Here is a 19,501-nt window from a genome sequence, read left to right as displayed (position 1 = left end):
CACAATAGTTTAGGTATTTTGATTAAAAAAAATGACATTTGGGCATATTTTATGTTTTAATTTTTTACATTATCTTTTCCATTTCTATTTGCTAAAGAGCCTTCCAGGGCATCATGATAGAAACTCCTAGGTCCACCCAGGGCTGTATGTGTGTTTGAGAACATGAATTGGCTGTAAACATGTGTCTGTTTTATTTTTATAAAGTCACACTTTTTTTTTTAATTGAGTGGAGGTTGCATAATTTTTCAGCATAAGATGGAAGCGGTAGGTTGGGACAGAAGCCACATTTGAAGCACCACTTACTTTATTTATTATTATTTTTTAAAGATTTTAAAAATTTATTTCACTGAGCAAGTGAGCATAAGCAGGGAAAGCAGCAGAGGGAGAGGGAGAAGCAGGCTCTTTTCCGAGTAGGGAGCCCAATGCAGGACTCCATCCCAGGAACCTGGGATCGTGACCTGAGCAGAAGGCAGATGCTTAATCATCTAAGCCACGCAGGCATCCCTAAACACACTTCTTTTTGTGCCTGAGCTGAAAACTGATTGACATTTAAAGTTTATGATCTTACCCAGCACTTTTAAGAAGAGATTTTTGTCCCCTCACAATCTCCTTTCTTCACATGTCCCTTTCCCTCTTTTTAATCCCAAATGGAAATAGTACAAAATGCTAGAAATACATGAGGAAAGCAGATGAAGAGAAACTAAAGTAAGAACCTAAAGACATTGTGTATTATGGTAAGCAACGTGTTCAGAAGTCTTTTTTACAGAAAAGAGTGAGATTTGTGCTACTTTTTAAAAATAATCCTTCAGTTTAAAATGGTGTAAAATTGATTTGTAAAGCCAAATGTAGTTTGTTTCAGGGAATCTCATTTGAGTCTTTAAGGTAAATTTGGATTTATTTGAATAACGCTTCCCATGTAACACTGGTATTCACTGGTATTTACGTAATTATTTACCAGTTAAAAACTAGACATAAGTTGTAATTTGAGGCAAAATGATATAGTAAGAGCTTAGGGTCTGGTGTTAGAACTGTGAGAGAAACCGTGGTCAAACAATCAGTCTAACTTTGGGCAAATTATTTGATCTCTTTTTTAATCCCTTGGTTCTCTTTCTAAATTGGGGAAAATAATAATAGTATGGGTTGCTAAGAAGAGTAGTATCCACATAGAGTGCTTGGCCCAGTTAACACATGTGCCATCTTCTGTGATCATCCTCCTCCTTGTCAAAGGCCTTCTCGAGAAGGTTCTGGAGCCCTTTCATCTCAGCTGGAAGTGGGCAATATCCACACTTTCCTTTCACTGTTGCAATAATCGGACATTACAGTGCCCAGATCATAAAGTTCAGTGAATTATTTTCTACTTAGGAAATGAAGACCCTGTGTTTCATGGGAAAGGAGGGAATTTTGGTATCAAAATTGGAGAAGAGTTACATGCCCTTTGAAAGTAGCAGTAGGGTATAAGTGGAAAGTATTTTTTTTATAGGTGAATATAGGAAGATACTGACAACTTTGCTTCTTGCAGTTTCCTTTTAATATATGTATGGAAGCTTAGCTTTTTAAGAGAACAGTATCATAGCTACTAGACTGTGATTGGCATCTGATAAATACTTGTTCAACAATGGAATTTTGGGGGGATGGGACAATATATTACATTTATAATGGTAATTAGGCTAAAAATGCAAGAGCTCTGCAATTAGTAATAATTAGTTACTGAAATATCTCCCCTTCTTATAAGTGAGTTTACTGGACTGCATTTTGTATCAAAATGGTCTTTAAAAAAAAAAAAATTGTTTTTACAGGTGGTTGTACCCAGAAGCCCTTTCCAGGCCAAAGGACTTCTTTTGTCATGCATAGAGGATAAAAATCCTTGTATATTTTTTGAACCTAAAATACTTTACAGGGCAGCAGGTAAAGGTTTCCTTTATTTTATATTTGTGAATATCTTTATGCATTTTGTTTTGCACAGCTCAAAAAAATTTTAACCTTTTTGTTTTGTAAGTTTGATTTATATTTTCCTTGCTTATAGAAAATTCTCATTGCTTTCTTCTGTATTTAGTTTGTCTTTCACTGTTTACTTTATGCTAACTTTAGGCAAAAATCCATCCTTCTGTTTTAGGTTCTAATTGTGGAAACAAAGGAGCAATGTGAAATGGTAGCAAGAACAAAGAAGCTATGTTTAGCTACATAGTAGATGCTTAGTGAGTGTAGGTCGAATGGAAAAGTGAATGAGTGCATTGTACCAAATAATATCATATTTCCTTCTAGCTATAGGTCTTTCTCTAAATCAATATACCTTTGATAGCAAAGGGGGCACTGACAATGCTGTGGTTTCAGGTCAACACTGGAATGACTGTCTAAGGCAAATCGAGATGTTCAGTCACCCTACCTTAAGCATGAAATCATAATTCTGTAACCATTCATCTGTGACTGCTTCTTTATCACCTATAATGAAAATTTTTTTTAAAGATTTTATTTATTTATGTGACAGAGATCACAATTAGGCAGAGAGGCAGGCAGAGAGAGAGGAAGGGAAGCAGGCTCTCTGCTGAGCAGAGAGACCGATGCGGGGCTTGATCCCAGGACCCTGGGATCACAACCTGAGCTGAAGGCAGAGGCTTTAACCCACTGAACCACCCAGGTGCCCGGAATAATGGAGATTTTAAATATCAAGCTATTCTATCTAAACTATATTTTATTTTGGATATAAAGAATATTGCTTTTGTAAATCATTCTTTTTCTCAAGTTGTTAGCTTTATCATTTTCTGTTGTGATGGGACTTACTTACAATAAAGGGCATAGATATTCAGTGTTCAGTTTGATAGCTTTTTTTTTTTTTTTTTGACAGTCTTACACATCAAGGTAAAGACTGTGAAAAACAAAATCTAGAACAATCTCCTCACTCCAGGAAGCTCCTCCAGTCTCTTCTCTGCCAGCCCATTTTCTCTAACCCAAACTTAGCCACTTTCTGATCCTGTCCCCGTAGAGTAGTTGCACATGTGTTAGGGCTTTGTAGAAATGAATCACACCATGTGTATCCTCTTGTGTTTGCCTCCTTTCTCAGCCTCATGTTTTGAGATTCATTCACCTTGTTGCTTGTTAGCAGCAATTTATGCCTTTTTCATTTGCTGAGTAGTATTTCCACTGTATAAATTTAATCATGATTTATCCATTCTCCTATTAATGAACAAATGTCCATCACAGTTTTCAGTTTTTGCCTATTTTGTAGAAGGTTGCTAGGGACATTCTTGATCAGGTGCTTTGTAAACATACTCTTTCTTTTCTTTTGAATATTAAACATCCAGGAATTGGAATTGGCATTTCACAGGGTAGATGTTGATTTAACTTGAAGAGTTTTTCAAAGGAGTTATGCCATTTTATACTTTCATTGGAAATTTTTCAGAGTCCCAGTGCTCTTAAGTTAAACATATTTTAAATGGAATCTTTACATTTTTTGGGAACTCTGTTGTGATGTGTATGTCATTATGGAATTAAAAGTAACATAAGAATTTAAAGTCTTGAAGTGAATAGGAATACACAGATAGTGTACACTGAGTAGCTATTTGATTGTTAATTACTTTAGATCCCCTATGGATATTATATTTTAAGTCCTACCAACTGTGCTAGCTTATCAACTAATGCAGATTTTTGTTTAGTACATATTTAATAAATGGAGAGTGAAAAAGAAACTTAGGAAAGTAATATTCATTTGGCTGCAAATTTTGAAAGCAGGATTGGAAAGGAAAATGTATAATATTACAGAATTCAGCTAAGAGCTTGAGAAATTTGTTGTAGCCTTGGCACTGGGAGAGAGATTATGAAAAACACTGATGAGGAATGGGGTTCAAAAGTTTTCAGAAGTTTCCCAGTGATTATGTGCCATTTCAAGGATTTTAAGTCTGAATCTCTCCTTAGATCCAGGGGATCAGTGAAGAGTAGAACAGGTTCTTTCACAGCTAGAGAGTTTCTCTGCAGAAGAAAGTAGTCTAGGAGAAAAGAGCTAGCCACCAAAACCTTCATATCCATCCATGTTTTCTGGAGCTGATCCCTGGACCAGCAGCCTAAGTCTCCTGGGAGCTTATTAGAAATGCACATTGTCAGGCCTTGATTCATGTCCTGCTGTTTTAGAACCTCCCGAGTGAGGCTCAGCTGTCTCTTAGGGCCCTCCCAGTGACTCTGACTCCAACTAAATTTTGAGAACCAATGTTTCGTATCAATTCTGAAGCAGTAACTGATGCTGTCCATCTCCATTTATCTTATTTTATTCTTGGCTCTTATATAGAATTCAGGATGCTCTTATCCCATGGTTTTCTTAGACTTGGCTTCTGGTTCAAATTGGTGTCTTACAGTTGACCGTATTTTGGCTGCTGCTTTTATTGGAGGGGAAGGAGGGAGCAGGGGAGCTCTGCCTGTTCTGCCACTGATTCTTCATTGGCCTCCATGCAGTGGCTCTCTCCATCTTTGTTCATCTCTCAGATCTACCTCACGCTGCTGGAGGAAACGTCAAACTTCCGGTTGTTCAGAATGATATAAAAAGGAATGGAGCATTTTTGATTCAGTAACTTGAGATGCTTTGTAGAAGACATTAATGTATTAACAGAATCAGATAACACAATGAAAGAAGATACTTTAGATTTATCACAGAGGCCACTTAGAAGTGGTGGCAATGGGAAGACTTTTAGTGTCCATAAATAAAAATTTAAGAGGTTGAATATTATTCCTACATTCTTTTTGAATTTTCAGCATACATTTGGGAATAGTTAAAATAGCATAGACCAAAGGTATGAATCTTTACATTTAGAGTTGTTTAAAGGAATTCATAGTGGGAAGGTTCATGCATTATTTTAAATACTAGCCTGGCAATCTTTTGCAAAAATAATTGGAAGTTGTATTCATTATGTTATAGCCCATTTATGTTAATTACTAAGTAATCTTACTTAAACGGAACATAGTCTTATATAAGGTAACTTATGAGTATAATGCAATGTTTATAAAATCTATGTATGTGAGCCCTTATATTTTATTTATGGAATGACCTCTTAAACATAGATATATTCTTGAAGTAGATGATTCTACAAAAGTTAGATATATTATTTAGGCTAACAATAAGGCCTTAAGTAAGTAAGGTAAGGCCTTAAGTAAGATAGAACTTTGTTTCTCTCTCACATAAATGTCAGGATACCAGAATCCTTCTGTCTGGTTTCTCTGTTTGTGACTTTTTGGCTTCTGGTCCCAAATGGCTGCTCTGCTCCCAACATCAAAGAAACATTTCAGCCACAAGGAAGGGGGGAAGTAAGGAGAGGGGAAGAGAATTCTCTTCCTCTTAAAGAATGATTTGGAAATTATACTTATTAAATCTGTGCATAGTCTGTTGGTCAGGACTTCATCATGGTGCCACAGCAGTCACAAGGGAGGCTGAGAAAAGTTGCCTTTAGCTTAGTACCCAACTGAAAATTTTATTATATGATGATGGGAGATGGATATTAACAACTACCAGTATCTGCCATGGTTGCTTGAATGGTTCCCAGAAGAAGTTGTAGATTTTAAGGAAGGAAGAGAACTGATAGCAGTAATGATTATTACCTTGGACCCATAGTCTATCTCTGAGAATCTATTTCAGAGATAACTTATAAAAGTCTGAAAAAATATCAATGTTCACTGCAGCACTATAAGAGCAAGGACTAGAAATAACCCATTTGTCCATTACTAGGGGACTTGGGGTTGCTTGACTAAGCTAAGTGGTACCCATCTAGTGGATTATACTGCAGCTCTTGGAAGGAATGAGCAGATCTCTAGATACTGCCCTATTGGTCAAGGTTTGAACAGAGATGCAAAACACAAGATCTAGTGAAGAATATATAGCTGTAATATATATAATTATAGAAGCTGAACAGTCTATGAAAATTGTTGCTTCTGTGTTTGGTGCTGTCTGCTGAAATCTGTTGGGTTGACTGTCAGGCAGAGAAGATGGACATGAAGTAGGGGAGAACAGGGGCAAGTTAGAACCTTCTGGGATGGATTGGAATCCAACGGATGTCTAGAACTGATGTGTGGCTCTTACTACCTCTAAACCTTAGTGTGAGGAAAGGACTGGTCGTTAGATGGAGCTGGGAGGTCTTAACAGCTTGTCTCAGAAATGATGAGGGCCTGAATTAGCAGAGGAGAATGGGCTAGACATTTCTTAGATTATATGAAATGCTTGGTGTCTAAATAAATTTCAGGAGGGAAAAGCAGAGGGAGGTTCTGAATAAGGATAGAATAAAAGTTCCTTGTCTGACAATACTAGAATGGTAGATTAGATGCCCTAAAATGAATGTTTGGTATCTGTGTGTGTATTTATTTTAGATGCATACTGAACTGGCACAGAAAAAGAAAAAAGAAAAATAAAAAAACCCTGGTTTAACCAGAAATTATAAACCAAGGGAGAATTAGCTGAACGATAAGGCCAAAGAAGTCAGCGGCATGTAATCTAGAGAAATAAGGAGAAGCAAAGTATGAGAGAGATGTTGAATAGGAAGGGAGGACAAGAAGGCCTGAATATGCCAGGGATTCGAATAGAAGAGGGCATTTTCTAATAATGTTCATTAATAGAATTTTGTTGAGGAGTAATTTCCTGGCATATTTTGCCACTGCACCAATGCAACTAGGTGGATAGGAAATTTTAGGAAAGCATCATCTGTTATTCGCTTTTTCCTCATCATTGAGGTAAGCTGTTATTTCTTCAAGTTTTGAGTCATGTTCTATACATAATTCCTGAAATAAAGTATTTATAGGATACCAGATAAAGAATTCCTTAGGAAGCCAAAATATTTGACATCTATAAAAGTAAACTTCCTAACTCAAAGAATTTCCTGTAATGTGGAATTTTATCTACATTTTTTATGTTGCTAAATGCTTTTGAGACTGATTTAATTGTAGAGGCTTTAGCTCACACCTCTCTCATTTAGCTTTTTTTTTTTTTTTTTTTTTTTTTTAAACCGTCTATTCATCCCTTGTTTTCCTGCTAGGGCCTATTCTTCCCATGGCCACTGCTCTTACCCCACTTTTTATGGTTCTAAAGGGACTGCCATGGTCTCCAGTGATGGATATGAGGCTCAAGTCCAGCTATTCTGACTTTTCTGGGATTTTATATGTGGGGACAGAGCTGCACTTTCTCTGGTTGTCTTGCCCAGAAGGTCGTGGGACTGGGGCCAAGTTCCCTGACTGCTTAAGTGAATGATGTTCTTTAGCAAAAGATTGTGGGAAAGAAGGGGAGAAAAAGAAATCAAAAGTGAAAATCCTCACCATTTTGTTCCTTTGCTCTTTCTCTTTCTAAATGGAAGGATCTGAGGGAAACCTATTAATCTATTTAATATTTTTTGAGTTCTAGTCCTCCGTAGACTTTAACAATAGAATAGGTAATCTTGACTGGCATAATACATCATCTTGGTAGAGAAAACATTCTTCTCTTTTAATATGAAGATATTCCTAGTTTGATTAATATCTTCAACAGCCTTTATAACTTAATATAACTTAATATAAATGCTACTTTCATCCTAATGGCTGAAATAGGAGCCCTATCTGTTTATGTGTAATAGAATTTATTTCATAAGCTTGTTGAGAGGATTAAGTTGGATAATCCATGTGTGTTTCTGCCTCATCTTTCAGCACTTTTTGAACACTGAGGTGCTAACATAGTCTTTCTGTCTATACAATATAGAACTCTTTCAATTAATCCTCATAACAACCTTATCAGAAAAATACTGTTGCCACAAGGGACTTCTGGACATTCAGGGAAGTTAAGCAACTTGTTCAAAGCCACCCAGCTAGATCTCAAACCCAATTTGTCTGTCTCCAGAGTGAGGTGTTGGGCATTTTTGGCACCACTGGTTCCATTTGATCATCACAGGAGCCCTGTAGGGTGGTGGTATCCTGAAACTGAAGTTGAGAGTTTAAGAAAGTTGCTCGCAGAGGAATATGTGGTGATTAGGTTTAAACCAAGACGTTCTGACCCCAGAGGCTGCCTTCTTTCTAACATTGCCCAATTTTACATCCAATGTAAACTTTATTGAATGGAGGGCATAAATGAAACAACTTTCTCCAGCATCCTAGTTTCATGCCCAGAAATCTGCTGTCTTAAAGATTTACCCACAGAATTAAAAAGATCTACTTTTTAAAAAATATTTTATTTTATTTTATTTTTCAGTGTTCTAAAATTCATTGTTTATGCACCACACACAGTGCTCCTTGCACTTCATGCCCTCCATAGTACCCACCACCAGGCACACCTTACTCCCTACCCTCTCCCCTCTAAAACCCTCAGTTTCTCAGAGTCCACAGTCTCTTATGATTTGTCTCCACCTCTGATTTCCCCGCACTCATTTCTCCTCTCCATCTCCCAGTGTCTTTCATGTTACTCCTTATGCTCCACAAGTAAGTGAAACCATATCATAATTGACTCTCTCTGCTTGGCTTACTTCACTCAGCATAATCTCTTCCAGTCCCATCCATGTTGATAAAAAAGTTGGGTAGTCATCCTTTCTGATGGAGGTGTAATACTCCATTGTATATATGGACCATATCTTCTTTATCCATTCATCTGTTGAAGGGCATCTTGGTTCTTTCCAAAGTTTGGCAATTGTGGCCATCGCTGCTGTGAACGTTGGGGTTTAGATGGTCCTTCTGTCACTCCATCTGTATCTTTGGGGTAAATACCCAGAAGTGCAATTGCAGGGTCTTAGGGGAGCTCTGTTTTTAATTTCTTAAGGAATTTCCACACAGTTTTCCAAAGTGGCTGCACCAACTTGCATTCCCACCAATACTTGTTATTTACTGTCTTGTTAATTTTGGCCATTTAAACTGGTGTTAAGGTGGTATCTCAATATGTTTTTGATTTGAATCTCCCTGATTGCTAATGATGATGAACATTTTTTCATGTGTCTGTTAGTCAGTTGTATATCTTCTTTGGAGAAGTGTCTGTTCAGGTCTTCTGCCCATTTTTTGACATGATTATCTGTTTTGTGTGCGTTGAGTTTGAAGAGTGCTTTATAGATCTTGGATATCAGCCCTTTGTCTATAGTGTCATTTGCGAATATCTTCTCCCATTCCGTGGGTTGCCTCTTTGTTTTGTTGATTGTTCCCTTTGCTGTGCAGAAGGCTTTTATCTTGATGAAGTCCCAGAAGTTCATTTTCACTTTTGTTTCCTTTGCCTTTGGAGACATATCTTGAAAGAAGTTGCTGTGGCTGATGTCGAAGAGGCTATTACCTATGTTCTCCTCTAGGATTTTATAGATTCCTTCCTCATGTTGAGGTCTTTTATCCATTTTGAGTTTATCTTTGTGTATGGTGTAAGAGAATAGTTGAGTTTCATTCTTCTACACATAGCTGTCCAATTTTCCAGGCACCATTTATTGAAGAGACTTTTTTTTCACTGTATATTTTTTCTTGCTTTGTCGAAGATTATTTGACCATAGAGTTGAGTATGCACATCTGGGCTCTCTACTCTGTTGCACTGGCCTATGTGTCTGTTTTTGTGCCAGTACCATGCTGTCTTGGTGATCACAGCTTTGTAGTAAAGCTTGAAATCAGGCAGCGTGATGTCCCCAGTTTTATTTTTCTTTTTCAACATTTCCTTAACAATGCAAGGTCTCTTCTGGTTCCATACAAATTTTAGGATTGTTTGTTCCATCTCTTTGACTGATGCCAGTGGAATTTTGATCGGGATGGCATTGGAAGTATAGATGGCACTAGGCAGTATAAACATTTTAACAATGTTTATTCTTTCGATCCATGAGCATGGAATGCTCTTTCATTTTTTGGTGTCTTCTTTAATTTCTTTCATGAGTGTTCTGTAGTTTTTCCAAGGACAGATCCTTTACCTCTTTGGTTAGGTTTATTTTCAGGTATCTTATGGTTCTTGGTACTATAGTAAATGGAATCGATTCTATTTTTTCATTGTTAGTGTATAAGAAAGCAATTGATTTCTGTACATTGATTTTGTATCCTGCCACATTACTGAATTGCTGTATGAGTTCCAGTAGTTTGGGGGTGGAGCCTTTTGGGTTTTCCATATAAAGTATCATGTCATCTGCAAAGAGAGAGAGTTTGACTACTTCTTTGCCAATTTGAATACCTTTTATTTCTTTTTGTTGTCTGATTGCTATTGCTAGGACTTGTAGTACTTTGTTGAACAACAGTGGCGAGAGTGGATATCCTTGTCATGTTCCTGATCTCCAAGGGCAGGCTGTCAGCTTTTCCCCATTGAGGATGATATTCACTGTGGGTTTTTCATAGATAGATTTTATGAAGTTGAGAATGTTCCCTCTATTCCTATACTTTGAATAGTTTTAATTAGGAATGGATGCTGTATCTTGTCAGATGCCTTTTTCTGCATCAATTGAGAGGACCATGTGGTTCTTCTCTATTCTCTTACTCGTTTGTTCTATCACATTGATTGATTTGTGAATGTTGAACCACCCTTGCATCCCAGGGATAAATCTCACCTGATCATGGTGGATAATCTTTTTAATGTACTGTTGGATCCTATTAGCTAGTATCTTGTTGAGAATCTTGGCATTCATATTCATCAGGGATTTGGTCTGAAATTCCCCTTTTTGTTGAGGTCTTTGCCTGGTTTGGGGATCAGGGTAATGCTGGCTTCATATAAAGAGTCTGAAAGTTTTCCTTCTGTTTCTATTTTTTGAAACAGCTTCAGGAGAGTAGGTATTATTTCTTCTTTGAATGTTTGGTAGAATTCTCCAGGGAATCCGTCAGGTCCTGGGCTCTTGTTTTTTGGGGGGTTTTGATCACTGCTTCAATCATGTTACTAGAAATTGGTCTATTCAGGTTGTCAGTTTCTTCCTGATTCAGTAGTGGAAGGTTTCTAGGAATGTATCCATTTCATGTAGGTTGTTGAACTTACTGACATATAACTGTTGATAATAATTTCTGATGATTGTTTCTATTTCCTTGGTGTTAGTCATGATCTCTCCCTTTTCATTCTTAATTTTATTAATATGGGTCCTTTCTCTTTTCTTTCGGATTAATTTGGCCAAAGGAACTACTTTTTAATTGAATGGAAATCTGTGCTATCGGTAGCCATGCTTTGAGGCTGTAAAGATCTTACAGTGTGTGTAGTTCAAGGTTTGAATATACACTGCATTAATTTCTCCATTGACACGGGATTAATTTGCTTCTCTGAAGGTTATGAAAACTATATATGTCACAAATCCAGTGTGGTTATGGATGGGGCTTGTGCTTCATGCATTCATTAAGGGACCTAGTTCTGTGTTCCCAGCTAGAGCAATGTCTCTTCCTGCAGTTTGAGGAGAGGGAGTGAAACCATTTGGTGAAGGCACAGCAGTTGTCCTTGTCACTACTCTTCTTGACCTCCCTGATTCCCTCTTTTTGGGGCCTGGTCCCTAGTCTGTTCTGTATGTTCAAACATCCGTGCTGTGGGGACTCCCCGTGTGTCTGGTCTACAACAGAGAGAAGTGATTTCTTTTCGTTCAGCCAGTAACTTTAATGAACTGTAAAGATGAAAGTAAAAATAGGTAATACATTCTTTATGCAGCAATTTTCTTGAATTTTGTTTCTACTTATTTTGAATATACAATAAATAAATGTAGAACTTGTATCTTCTAAATTTGGAAGGAAAATATTTCTGTATTATTCTAATTTTTGATAGGTATATGCGATCAGACTTTCAAAAAGTGGCTGCTGTATATTTAGAAAAGACCGATCTAGAAGAGCAATGTAAACAGTGTCAGAAATGTGCAAAACAGTTATGATTCAAAAAGAAAATGAGTCAGTATGACATTATCAGATATAGGCATCTTATGGAGAAGTTTTGCTTTTATCTCTTTTGAGCTTTTTGGCTTTATTTAATTGAAATTGATTTATGACATCAGTGATAACGAAGGAAATACGGCTTTCATCTATGGTTGTTCTAGTGGGGAGAAAAAAAGACTAAAAGCCTTCTGCTGCTTCATTTCCAGGATTCAGATGACCCTTTCAAGCAAAAATAGGTCATAATGGTATCGAAGGGCTTTTCTTTTCTTCTTTTTTTTTTTCTTTCTTTAGCAAATACATTGATTATATACGAAGTCATATATTTTGAAGAGAAGAAAATTCTTTTAAGTAGCTTCTGAGTGGTAGAAGACTTTAAAAATGTTTTTTTTTCCAGTAACACTGTATTCAAAAGAGTATTTTTGCCTTTTAAATTTGTTTTGGTTGGCATCATGAAGAGGATTATCTTTTTTTTTTTTAAAGATTTTATTTATTTATTTGACAGAGATCACAAGCAGGCAGAGAGAGAGAGGAGGAAGCAGGCTCCCTGCTGAGCAGAGAGCCCGATGCGGGGCTCGATCCCAGGACCCTGGGATCATGACCCGAGCCGAAGGCAGCGGCTTAACCCACTGAGCCACCCAGGCACCCCGAGGATTATCTTGATGTAGGCAACTACATTTAATACTAGTTACACTCAATGACAAGAATTGAATCATGCGAGAGAATTCAGTTCTTTGTGATATTTTTGAATTAGTTTTTAAATTGAAATTAACACTTATACAGAAGTTAAAAAGTCAAGTAATATATCTTAGGACAAAAAATAGAAGTTTCTTACCTCAGCCTTCACAAAATCTGTGCTTATTTCCCATAGGTGATTCTTTTCAACTCTTTCAGTACTTTTTTCTCGTAATTTATCTTATTTGTAAAGAATGTGCTTATACTGCTTTTTAACATTTTAGGGATTATGATTTTTAATTTCCTACTAGAATTTAGCTATTTTATGTGCCCTTCTTTATGTGTTCCTTCCTCTCAACATATTCACACTTCTCTCAGTATCTTCTTGGATTTAGTGTAATTTTTGGTCAGATCATTAATGTTCACATTACTATGATCATCATATTGATATAATTTACAGCAGAACAAAAAAAGAAAAATAAGGGCATTTTATTGCCTCCTTGATATATAACTCTTGTCTTCTCTGGACCAGATAATGTTTTCTCTCTTTTTTTCATTTGCTTAATTTAAGCTCATGTTCCTATTACCAGTAAAGTTCCTAATTTCCTCAATATAACCCATTTTCATTAAGTTTGGACACATTAGGTGCCTAATCAGGTTCTTTGTTTTTCCTGTAGGCATCTTTTCTGCCCTGGGGTAATCCAATAAACTCTGGGTTCAGAATGTGGATTCTTGAACCAGATTACCTGAATTTGAAGTGTTGGCTCTACTCCCAGCCTAGCTGACTGACTTGGCACACCACTTGGTTTTCAGTCTTTCTTATCTGCTAACTGAAACTCCTAAAAAGTGCTAAAGAGAAGAAAAAAGGAGCTCACAAATCCATTCCCCAACTACTGTTGGCCTTTTATTATACATACTGCCAGACTTTTATCTGTACTTTTTGTTTTTTAAAAAGATTTTATTTATTTATTTATTTGTCAGAGAGAGAGAGAGAGAGAGAGCGAGCGCGCGCACAGGCAGACAGAGTGGCAGGCAGAGACAGAGAGGGAAGCAGGCTCCCTGCCGAGCAAGGAGCCCGATGAGGGACTCGATCCCAGGACCTGATCTGAGCCGAAGGCAGCCGCTTAACCAACTGAGCCACACAGGTGTCCCTTTTATCTGTACTTCTGAACAGATATTATTACTGTCAATTTATTTCAGTATTTGCTTATTTGATTACAAGTGAATTTTTATATTTCATGTTTTTTATTTCATATTTTTTCTTTATGACTTAGTCATGTGGACTTCTATCTTAATCATGTGGAGTAGCATTGATTTTATTTTATTTTTTAAGATCATTTATTTATTAGAGAAAGAGAGCATAAGTGGGGGGAAGAAGTACAGAGGGAGGGGGAGAAGCAGAAGCAGACTCCTCACTGAGTGGGGAGCCCAGCACGGGGCTTAATCCCAGGACCCTGAGATCATGACCTGAAGATAAATGCTTAACCAACTGAGCCACCCGGACACCTAGACACCATCCAGACACCTCTGGAATAGCATTTTTTTTTTTTAACATTTTAAAATTTATTTATTTGACAGAGAGAGAGAGAGAGATAGCACAGCAAGCAGAGTAGCAGGCAGAAGGAGAGGGAGAAACAGGCTGTCGGCTGAGTAGGCAGCCCAATACTGAGCTTGATCCCAGGACCCTGGGATCATGACCTGAGCCGAAAGTAGTCACTTAACCAACTGAGCCACCCAGAGGCCCCTGGAATAGCATTTATTATAAACCCAAAACAAACAGGGCATGCAGCTAATAGATTATTATCCTATTTCCGTGATAAAAAGGCCTGATCTAGTAAGTAGAAAAAAGAATCAAAAGCTTTTTAATAGACTTGAAGTACAAAATTAACCTTTAAATTTGTTTGTATATCTTCTGTGATTGCCTTGATAAACTGAAATTTTCATGAGATAGGGCCCAGTGAAACTTTATTATACTCTTGGCATATTCTTTATATTATTGACATTCACTTTCAGACTAATTTTGGATATTGGACAGACGTCTGTTTTTGATCATTGGCCAAATCCAACTGGATGCATTGTCATTGACTAAGCTTAAGCTACATGATAGACTGATTTACTTAGTGTTTTTAAGAAAATTCATTGTCATTAATCATATGTACTTTTGTATAAGTTCAAGTATCATAGAGCTACATAGAACAGAAAGTGAAAGTTCCTTTTCCTTACTCCCAACTCTTTTTCTCAGATCTTTTTGTATGCATGTATATTTGCATGCATGCGTGAGCGTATGGAACACATTTACATATAAACAGTTATATAAGATCATACTATAGACATGGTTCTTTTTTTTAAGGCTTTATTTATTTATTTGAGAGAGAGAGACAGAGAGAACACAAATGGGGGAGGGAGCTGGGAGCTGACGTGGGCCTCAGTCCTGGTCCTGGAGATCATGACCCAAGCCGAAGGCAGATGCTCAACCACCTGAGCTACCCAAGCGCCCCTCATTCTATAGACATCATTCTATAACTTACTTTGCAAATCTTTTCCCATGCATTTGCATCTATTCAAATCTGTGAATCTATAGAACATATATAAACATACAATAATAAGAACATATTATAACTATTCTGTAATTTTCTTTACTTACAATTTATTTTGGATGTGTTGCAGTGTATTCATTTTCAGTGATTTAGCAGATTTTTAGTTCATAAATTATGGCACATGCAGAAGAATTTCATGCTTTCTCCTATTATGGAACTTTCAGTTGTTCGTAAATTCTTATTCCAAACAATGTTGAGGTAAACATATATATGTTGTATACACACACACACATATGTGGAAGGAGAAAATTACAAGCCTATGTTCTTTATTGTTTAAACTATAATACCTATGTTTAATTCCATCCTTGTTTTTCATAAGCCTCAGATATTCATTGATTAAGCTCTGAAAATAAATGATTGAAGCCAGAATCTGCATGTGTCTAAATAGCAGTGGAAAAACTAGAAGGATAAGGTATATTGACACAGGTACTGTGGGGAGACAAGACTTACAATTTAGCTGTTTATAGCCTGAAAGATTAGAATGGAAGTTGGAAATGTTTGTAAGAGATTTAACTTGAGAATACTAAAGATAAAAGTATTGCATTTCTCTTGTCTCATGTGTCAGACTTTTGCTCATTCTTGTGTTTTTTTTCCCTGTATTTTGTCATCATGAAAAGTGTTGGTTTGTTACAAGTCCATGTTGCAACAACTGGATCTCAATAGTTTTACCTTCTTGGAAATGTCACCATAGTATCTGTGCCCATACATTAGACGTCATTGAAAGCAGCATATAATCTATTATTTCTAAATTATATATAGTTTTAAGGTCTTTAAGTAGACAGAAAATATTAGAGCATTTTATTTCTGTTTTTTGTGTCTTCACTCTAATGATTCTTTTTTCCTGGAAAATGGTTATCTCCATCCACTCAAACTTTTATGTCTACAAGTAAATTGTGTAGATGTTACCATTAGGTTTGACACATTTGTTTTTAGGGTTATTATTAGATATTTAGGGTTTTTTTTTGCCATTATGATTGGGGATATTTCTATTACATGTTTCTAATAGGTTTTTATTATTGGTATATAAAAAAAACTATTGATTTTTGTATGTTGATACTGCCTTGAGAATACCCAATTCTCAAATAATATTTTAGTTACTTTAGTGTTTTAAACTTTCTGGGTGAAAAATCTTATCTTCTGTAGCTAATGATAGGTATAGCTCTTTTTTCCCCAATAATTGATAAGACATATATTGTTGTTTTTGTTATTATTATAAGGGCGTCTCCTCCTTTCTTAACCAGGACTTTGGTCAGTACTCTTCATCATACTAAAGAAATCTCTCTCTTTTTTTAACTTAAAGGCCCCTTCCTCCTGTTTCTCCCAAGGTGTTGCATTTTATCAAGTTCTTTCTAGGTATCTTATGAGATGTTTACATGGTTTTTCTTCTTTCATCTTTTTTTTTTTTTTTAAAGATTTTATTTATTTATTTGTCAGAGAGAGAGCGAGCGAGAGCGAGCACAGGCAGACAGAGTGGAAGGCAGAGTCAGAGGGAGAAGCAGGCTCCCTGCGGAGCAAGGAGCCTGATGTGGGACTCGATCCCAGGACGCTGGGATCATGACCTGAGCCGAAGGCAGCTGCTTAACCAACTGAGCCACCCAGGCGTCCCTCTTCTTTCATCTTTTGATGAGGTGTATTTCATTAATCTATTTTCTGATGTCTCAATCCTTGTATTCCTGGGATAAATTCTACTGTATCATGATGTATCCTACATCATGATAAATTCTACATGTATCATGTATCATGCATTATTCTTTTAGCATATTGCTGGATTCAATCAAATATTTTTTCAAAAGACCTTTGTATTCATATGTAAAATTGGACCATGGTTTTTTTCTACATGTATGAACACAAGCATGTAGTCATATCAAATTTGACTATAGTTCCCCTGCCTTCAGAATCAGAAACTGTGTCTGGTTTCAGGATCAGGGTTGTTCTAGTCCTGTAGAATTAACTGGCGTGCTTTCTTTTTCTGTGCTCCAGACTGGACTGAATAACTAAAACTTATCTGTTCTATAAGGTTTAATATAATTTGCTCATAAAGCTTTCTGGTTCTTGTGACTTTGAGGACACATCTTTGATTTTCTTTTTAGTATCTTTTATCATTGTTAGACTACTACTTTTTTTTTTTTTTTTAGGATTTTTTATTTATTTACTTGAGAAAAAGAGAGAGAGCATGAGATGGGTGAGGGGCAGAGGGAGTAGCAGACTCCCCAATGAGCAGGGAGCCCAATGTGGGGCTCGATCCCAAGACTCTGAGATCATGGCCTGAGCAGAAGGCAGACGCTTAACTAACTGAGCCACCCAGGCACCCCTAGACTACTACTTATTCTTGAATAAATGTTGGTCATTTATATCTTTGTATAATACATTTTTTTCTCTGGATTTTCAAATTTAGTAGTATTAAACTTTTCTTTCCTTGTATCATTTGATTAAATATATTAATACATGTAAACCATTTATAATACTGCTTGAATGATAACTAATGCTTAATAAATGTTAGTAGTGGATTAAAGGATGTTTCTGCATTATTTTAAAAATCTCCAATGGATTTATTTTAATATTAACACCCTTAAGCATAAATCTAAATTACATGAGCCATGAGCACAACTCAAGTAGTTCAAATTCAGGAGTGAGAGAAAGGTAAATATTTCATAGAGCTTTAGTAAGAGAGATCAGCCAGCATTCAGCCAGTTTCAGGAACAGTTGGTCCAAAATGATTTTGTGAAGAGGGAATCATTGATCTTGTGGTTTAGAATCTTTTGGTTGGGCAATTCACATTTAGCAAGAAGGTGAGAAGAAACAGTTGCTGGGTCTATGGTCATGTGAAGGCCACCACTCTAGGACATGCTTAATCTTCAGGGGCTCTTACAGATTATTTAGGATTATTTACAACCTACCCTAGTATATTTGGGTGTCCACTGTATCATGTTAGGTCAAGCCAGAGTCTCCTACTTTTGATTACAGGCAGTTCCTAATGTGTTTCCCAAAATGTGTGAAAGTGTACAAAGGCTAATGCTTAAAAGTCAGAGATTGACTTACGTATGATAAACAGTGTCCTTTATGAATAAAGTTAAAACAAAATTTCCAATTAAACCTCCCCTTGTAGACCCAGTTGTCAGTGACCTAGTATATAGATAGTCATATTAACACCGCCAAATTTGATCTGTTGATTAACAGATGGGGTGTTTTTAGCTGATAGTTTCATAGTTGATCTAAAGAATTTCAAATTTGAAATAAAAGGCACACAAAAGGCTCTTTCAGAGTTTTCATCTTCAATGTATGCAAGTGTGTGTTGAGCAAAAATTAAAGATCTATAAATTCTCTACTTACAGGTTAGATAGGTAGTAAATACAAAATTTTTAAGACCATTAGGGTTATATTTAGTAATTTTCACATAGTTTTACTCTTCACAAATAGAAATAAAGTGGTCAGGTTTATAAAAATTACAGCTGGGAAAATTTTCTCAGTAACTTGAAATTATTTATTCATCTTATCAATACTCTTAGCATTCCTCAGTATTATTGTTGAATTTGTGGATTCTACTAATTTATCCTTTTTTATCTCAAGCTCTAGGTATAGCTTGGGGTTATGAAATGATTATTTATTTAATATTTTATTAAATAAATGGTATTTTATTTAAACCACTAGACTACAAGTCATAATTTCTGGCTATATAAATATGCCTGGAGTCCTTCATAATTTTTAAATCCCTTCATATCAAATTATGGATATGTATGTGGAGATTTTAAAGAATATTTGCTTTATGAAATATAAAGCCCATTTACTGTCTAAAAAATTAATTTGAGAAAATGGGAGTGAGTTGCTGGAGGTCAATGAGGAATCTAGATTTAATACTTTGGTTGGTCTGTAGGAAAATAGCAATTATTTATTCTAAAGATTATGTGTGCCACATGTTTAAATATTAAAAACAGAGTGTTGCCTTTTTAAAAATATACAATTGGTTGCTCTTGATTTTTAAGGCATATGGTGAGGATCAACCTTGAGGGATGTTCATACTTGATATTGCTACTGAAATCCACTTTGGGCAGATTTCTATACAGTATAACATGGTGGTTGTGAGTTACCACTCCCTGTCTTATAACTTCACTGAGGTATTTCATGTCTCTCTGCCTCAGTTTCTTTATCTGTAGAACTGGAATCTAATATCATTTGTACTGAGCTGTGGGGATGAAATGAGGTGATACATAAAAGGCTCCAAACAGCATCAGGTACAGGATGGGCTCCAAACATTAGCTTTTTTGATTATTAACATATTGGGATTCCCTTTATTTCTCGTCAAAGGTGACCTTTTCTTCTCTTAAATGCTCCTTGTAATGTAAATCTGTGCTCTGTTTGTCCATTGCCTCTCATCCTCACACTTGCCCTTCTGTGTTTTCCTTTGTAATGCTGGGATTGAAAATAAGACAAGTGCATTTTCTTGATCTTCTGCCTTATTTCCAACTAGTTTC

At 36.2% G+C, this 19,501-nt stretch overlaps 1 protein-coding gene across 3 annotated transcripts in view; it reads left to right on the top strand.

Moving 5' to 3' along the window:
• The window catches only part of BCKDHB (branched chain keto acid dehydrogenase E1 subunit beta), a 222,573-nt gene that overhangs the window by 43,834 nt on the left and 159,238 nt on the right, over positions 1-19,501 (top strand). For all 3 annotated transcript variants that reach the window (XR_006602304.1, XR_006602305.1, XM_004752815.3), the window contains exon 6: positions 1,797-1,905. Coding sequence is in view for 1 of the 3 variants with exons in the window: in XM_004752815.3 (XP_004752872.1) it covers positions 1,797-1,905 (109 nt within the window). In the remaining 2 variants the exon portion in view is untranslated. The remainder of the gene's footprint in view (positions 1-1,796; positions 1,906-19,501) is intronic.

The sequence above is a fragment of the Mustela putorius genome, unplaced genomic scaffold, assembly GCF_011764305.1.
Source record: "Mustela putorius furo isolate JIRA1106 unplaced genomic scaffold, ASM1176430v1.1 tig00003863_pilon_pilon_pilon, whole genome shotgun sequence".
NCBI lineage: Eukaryota > Metazoa > Chordata > Mammalia > Carnivora > Mustelidae > Mustela > Mustela putorius.
The sequence above is the reverse complement of the archived record's forward strand: the minus strand, read 5'-3'. Positions and strand labels throughout refer to the sequence as shown.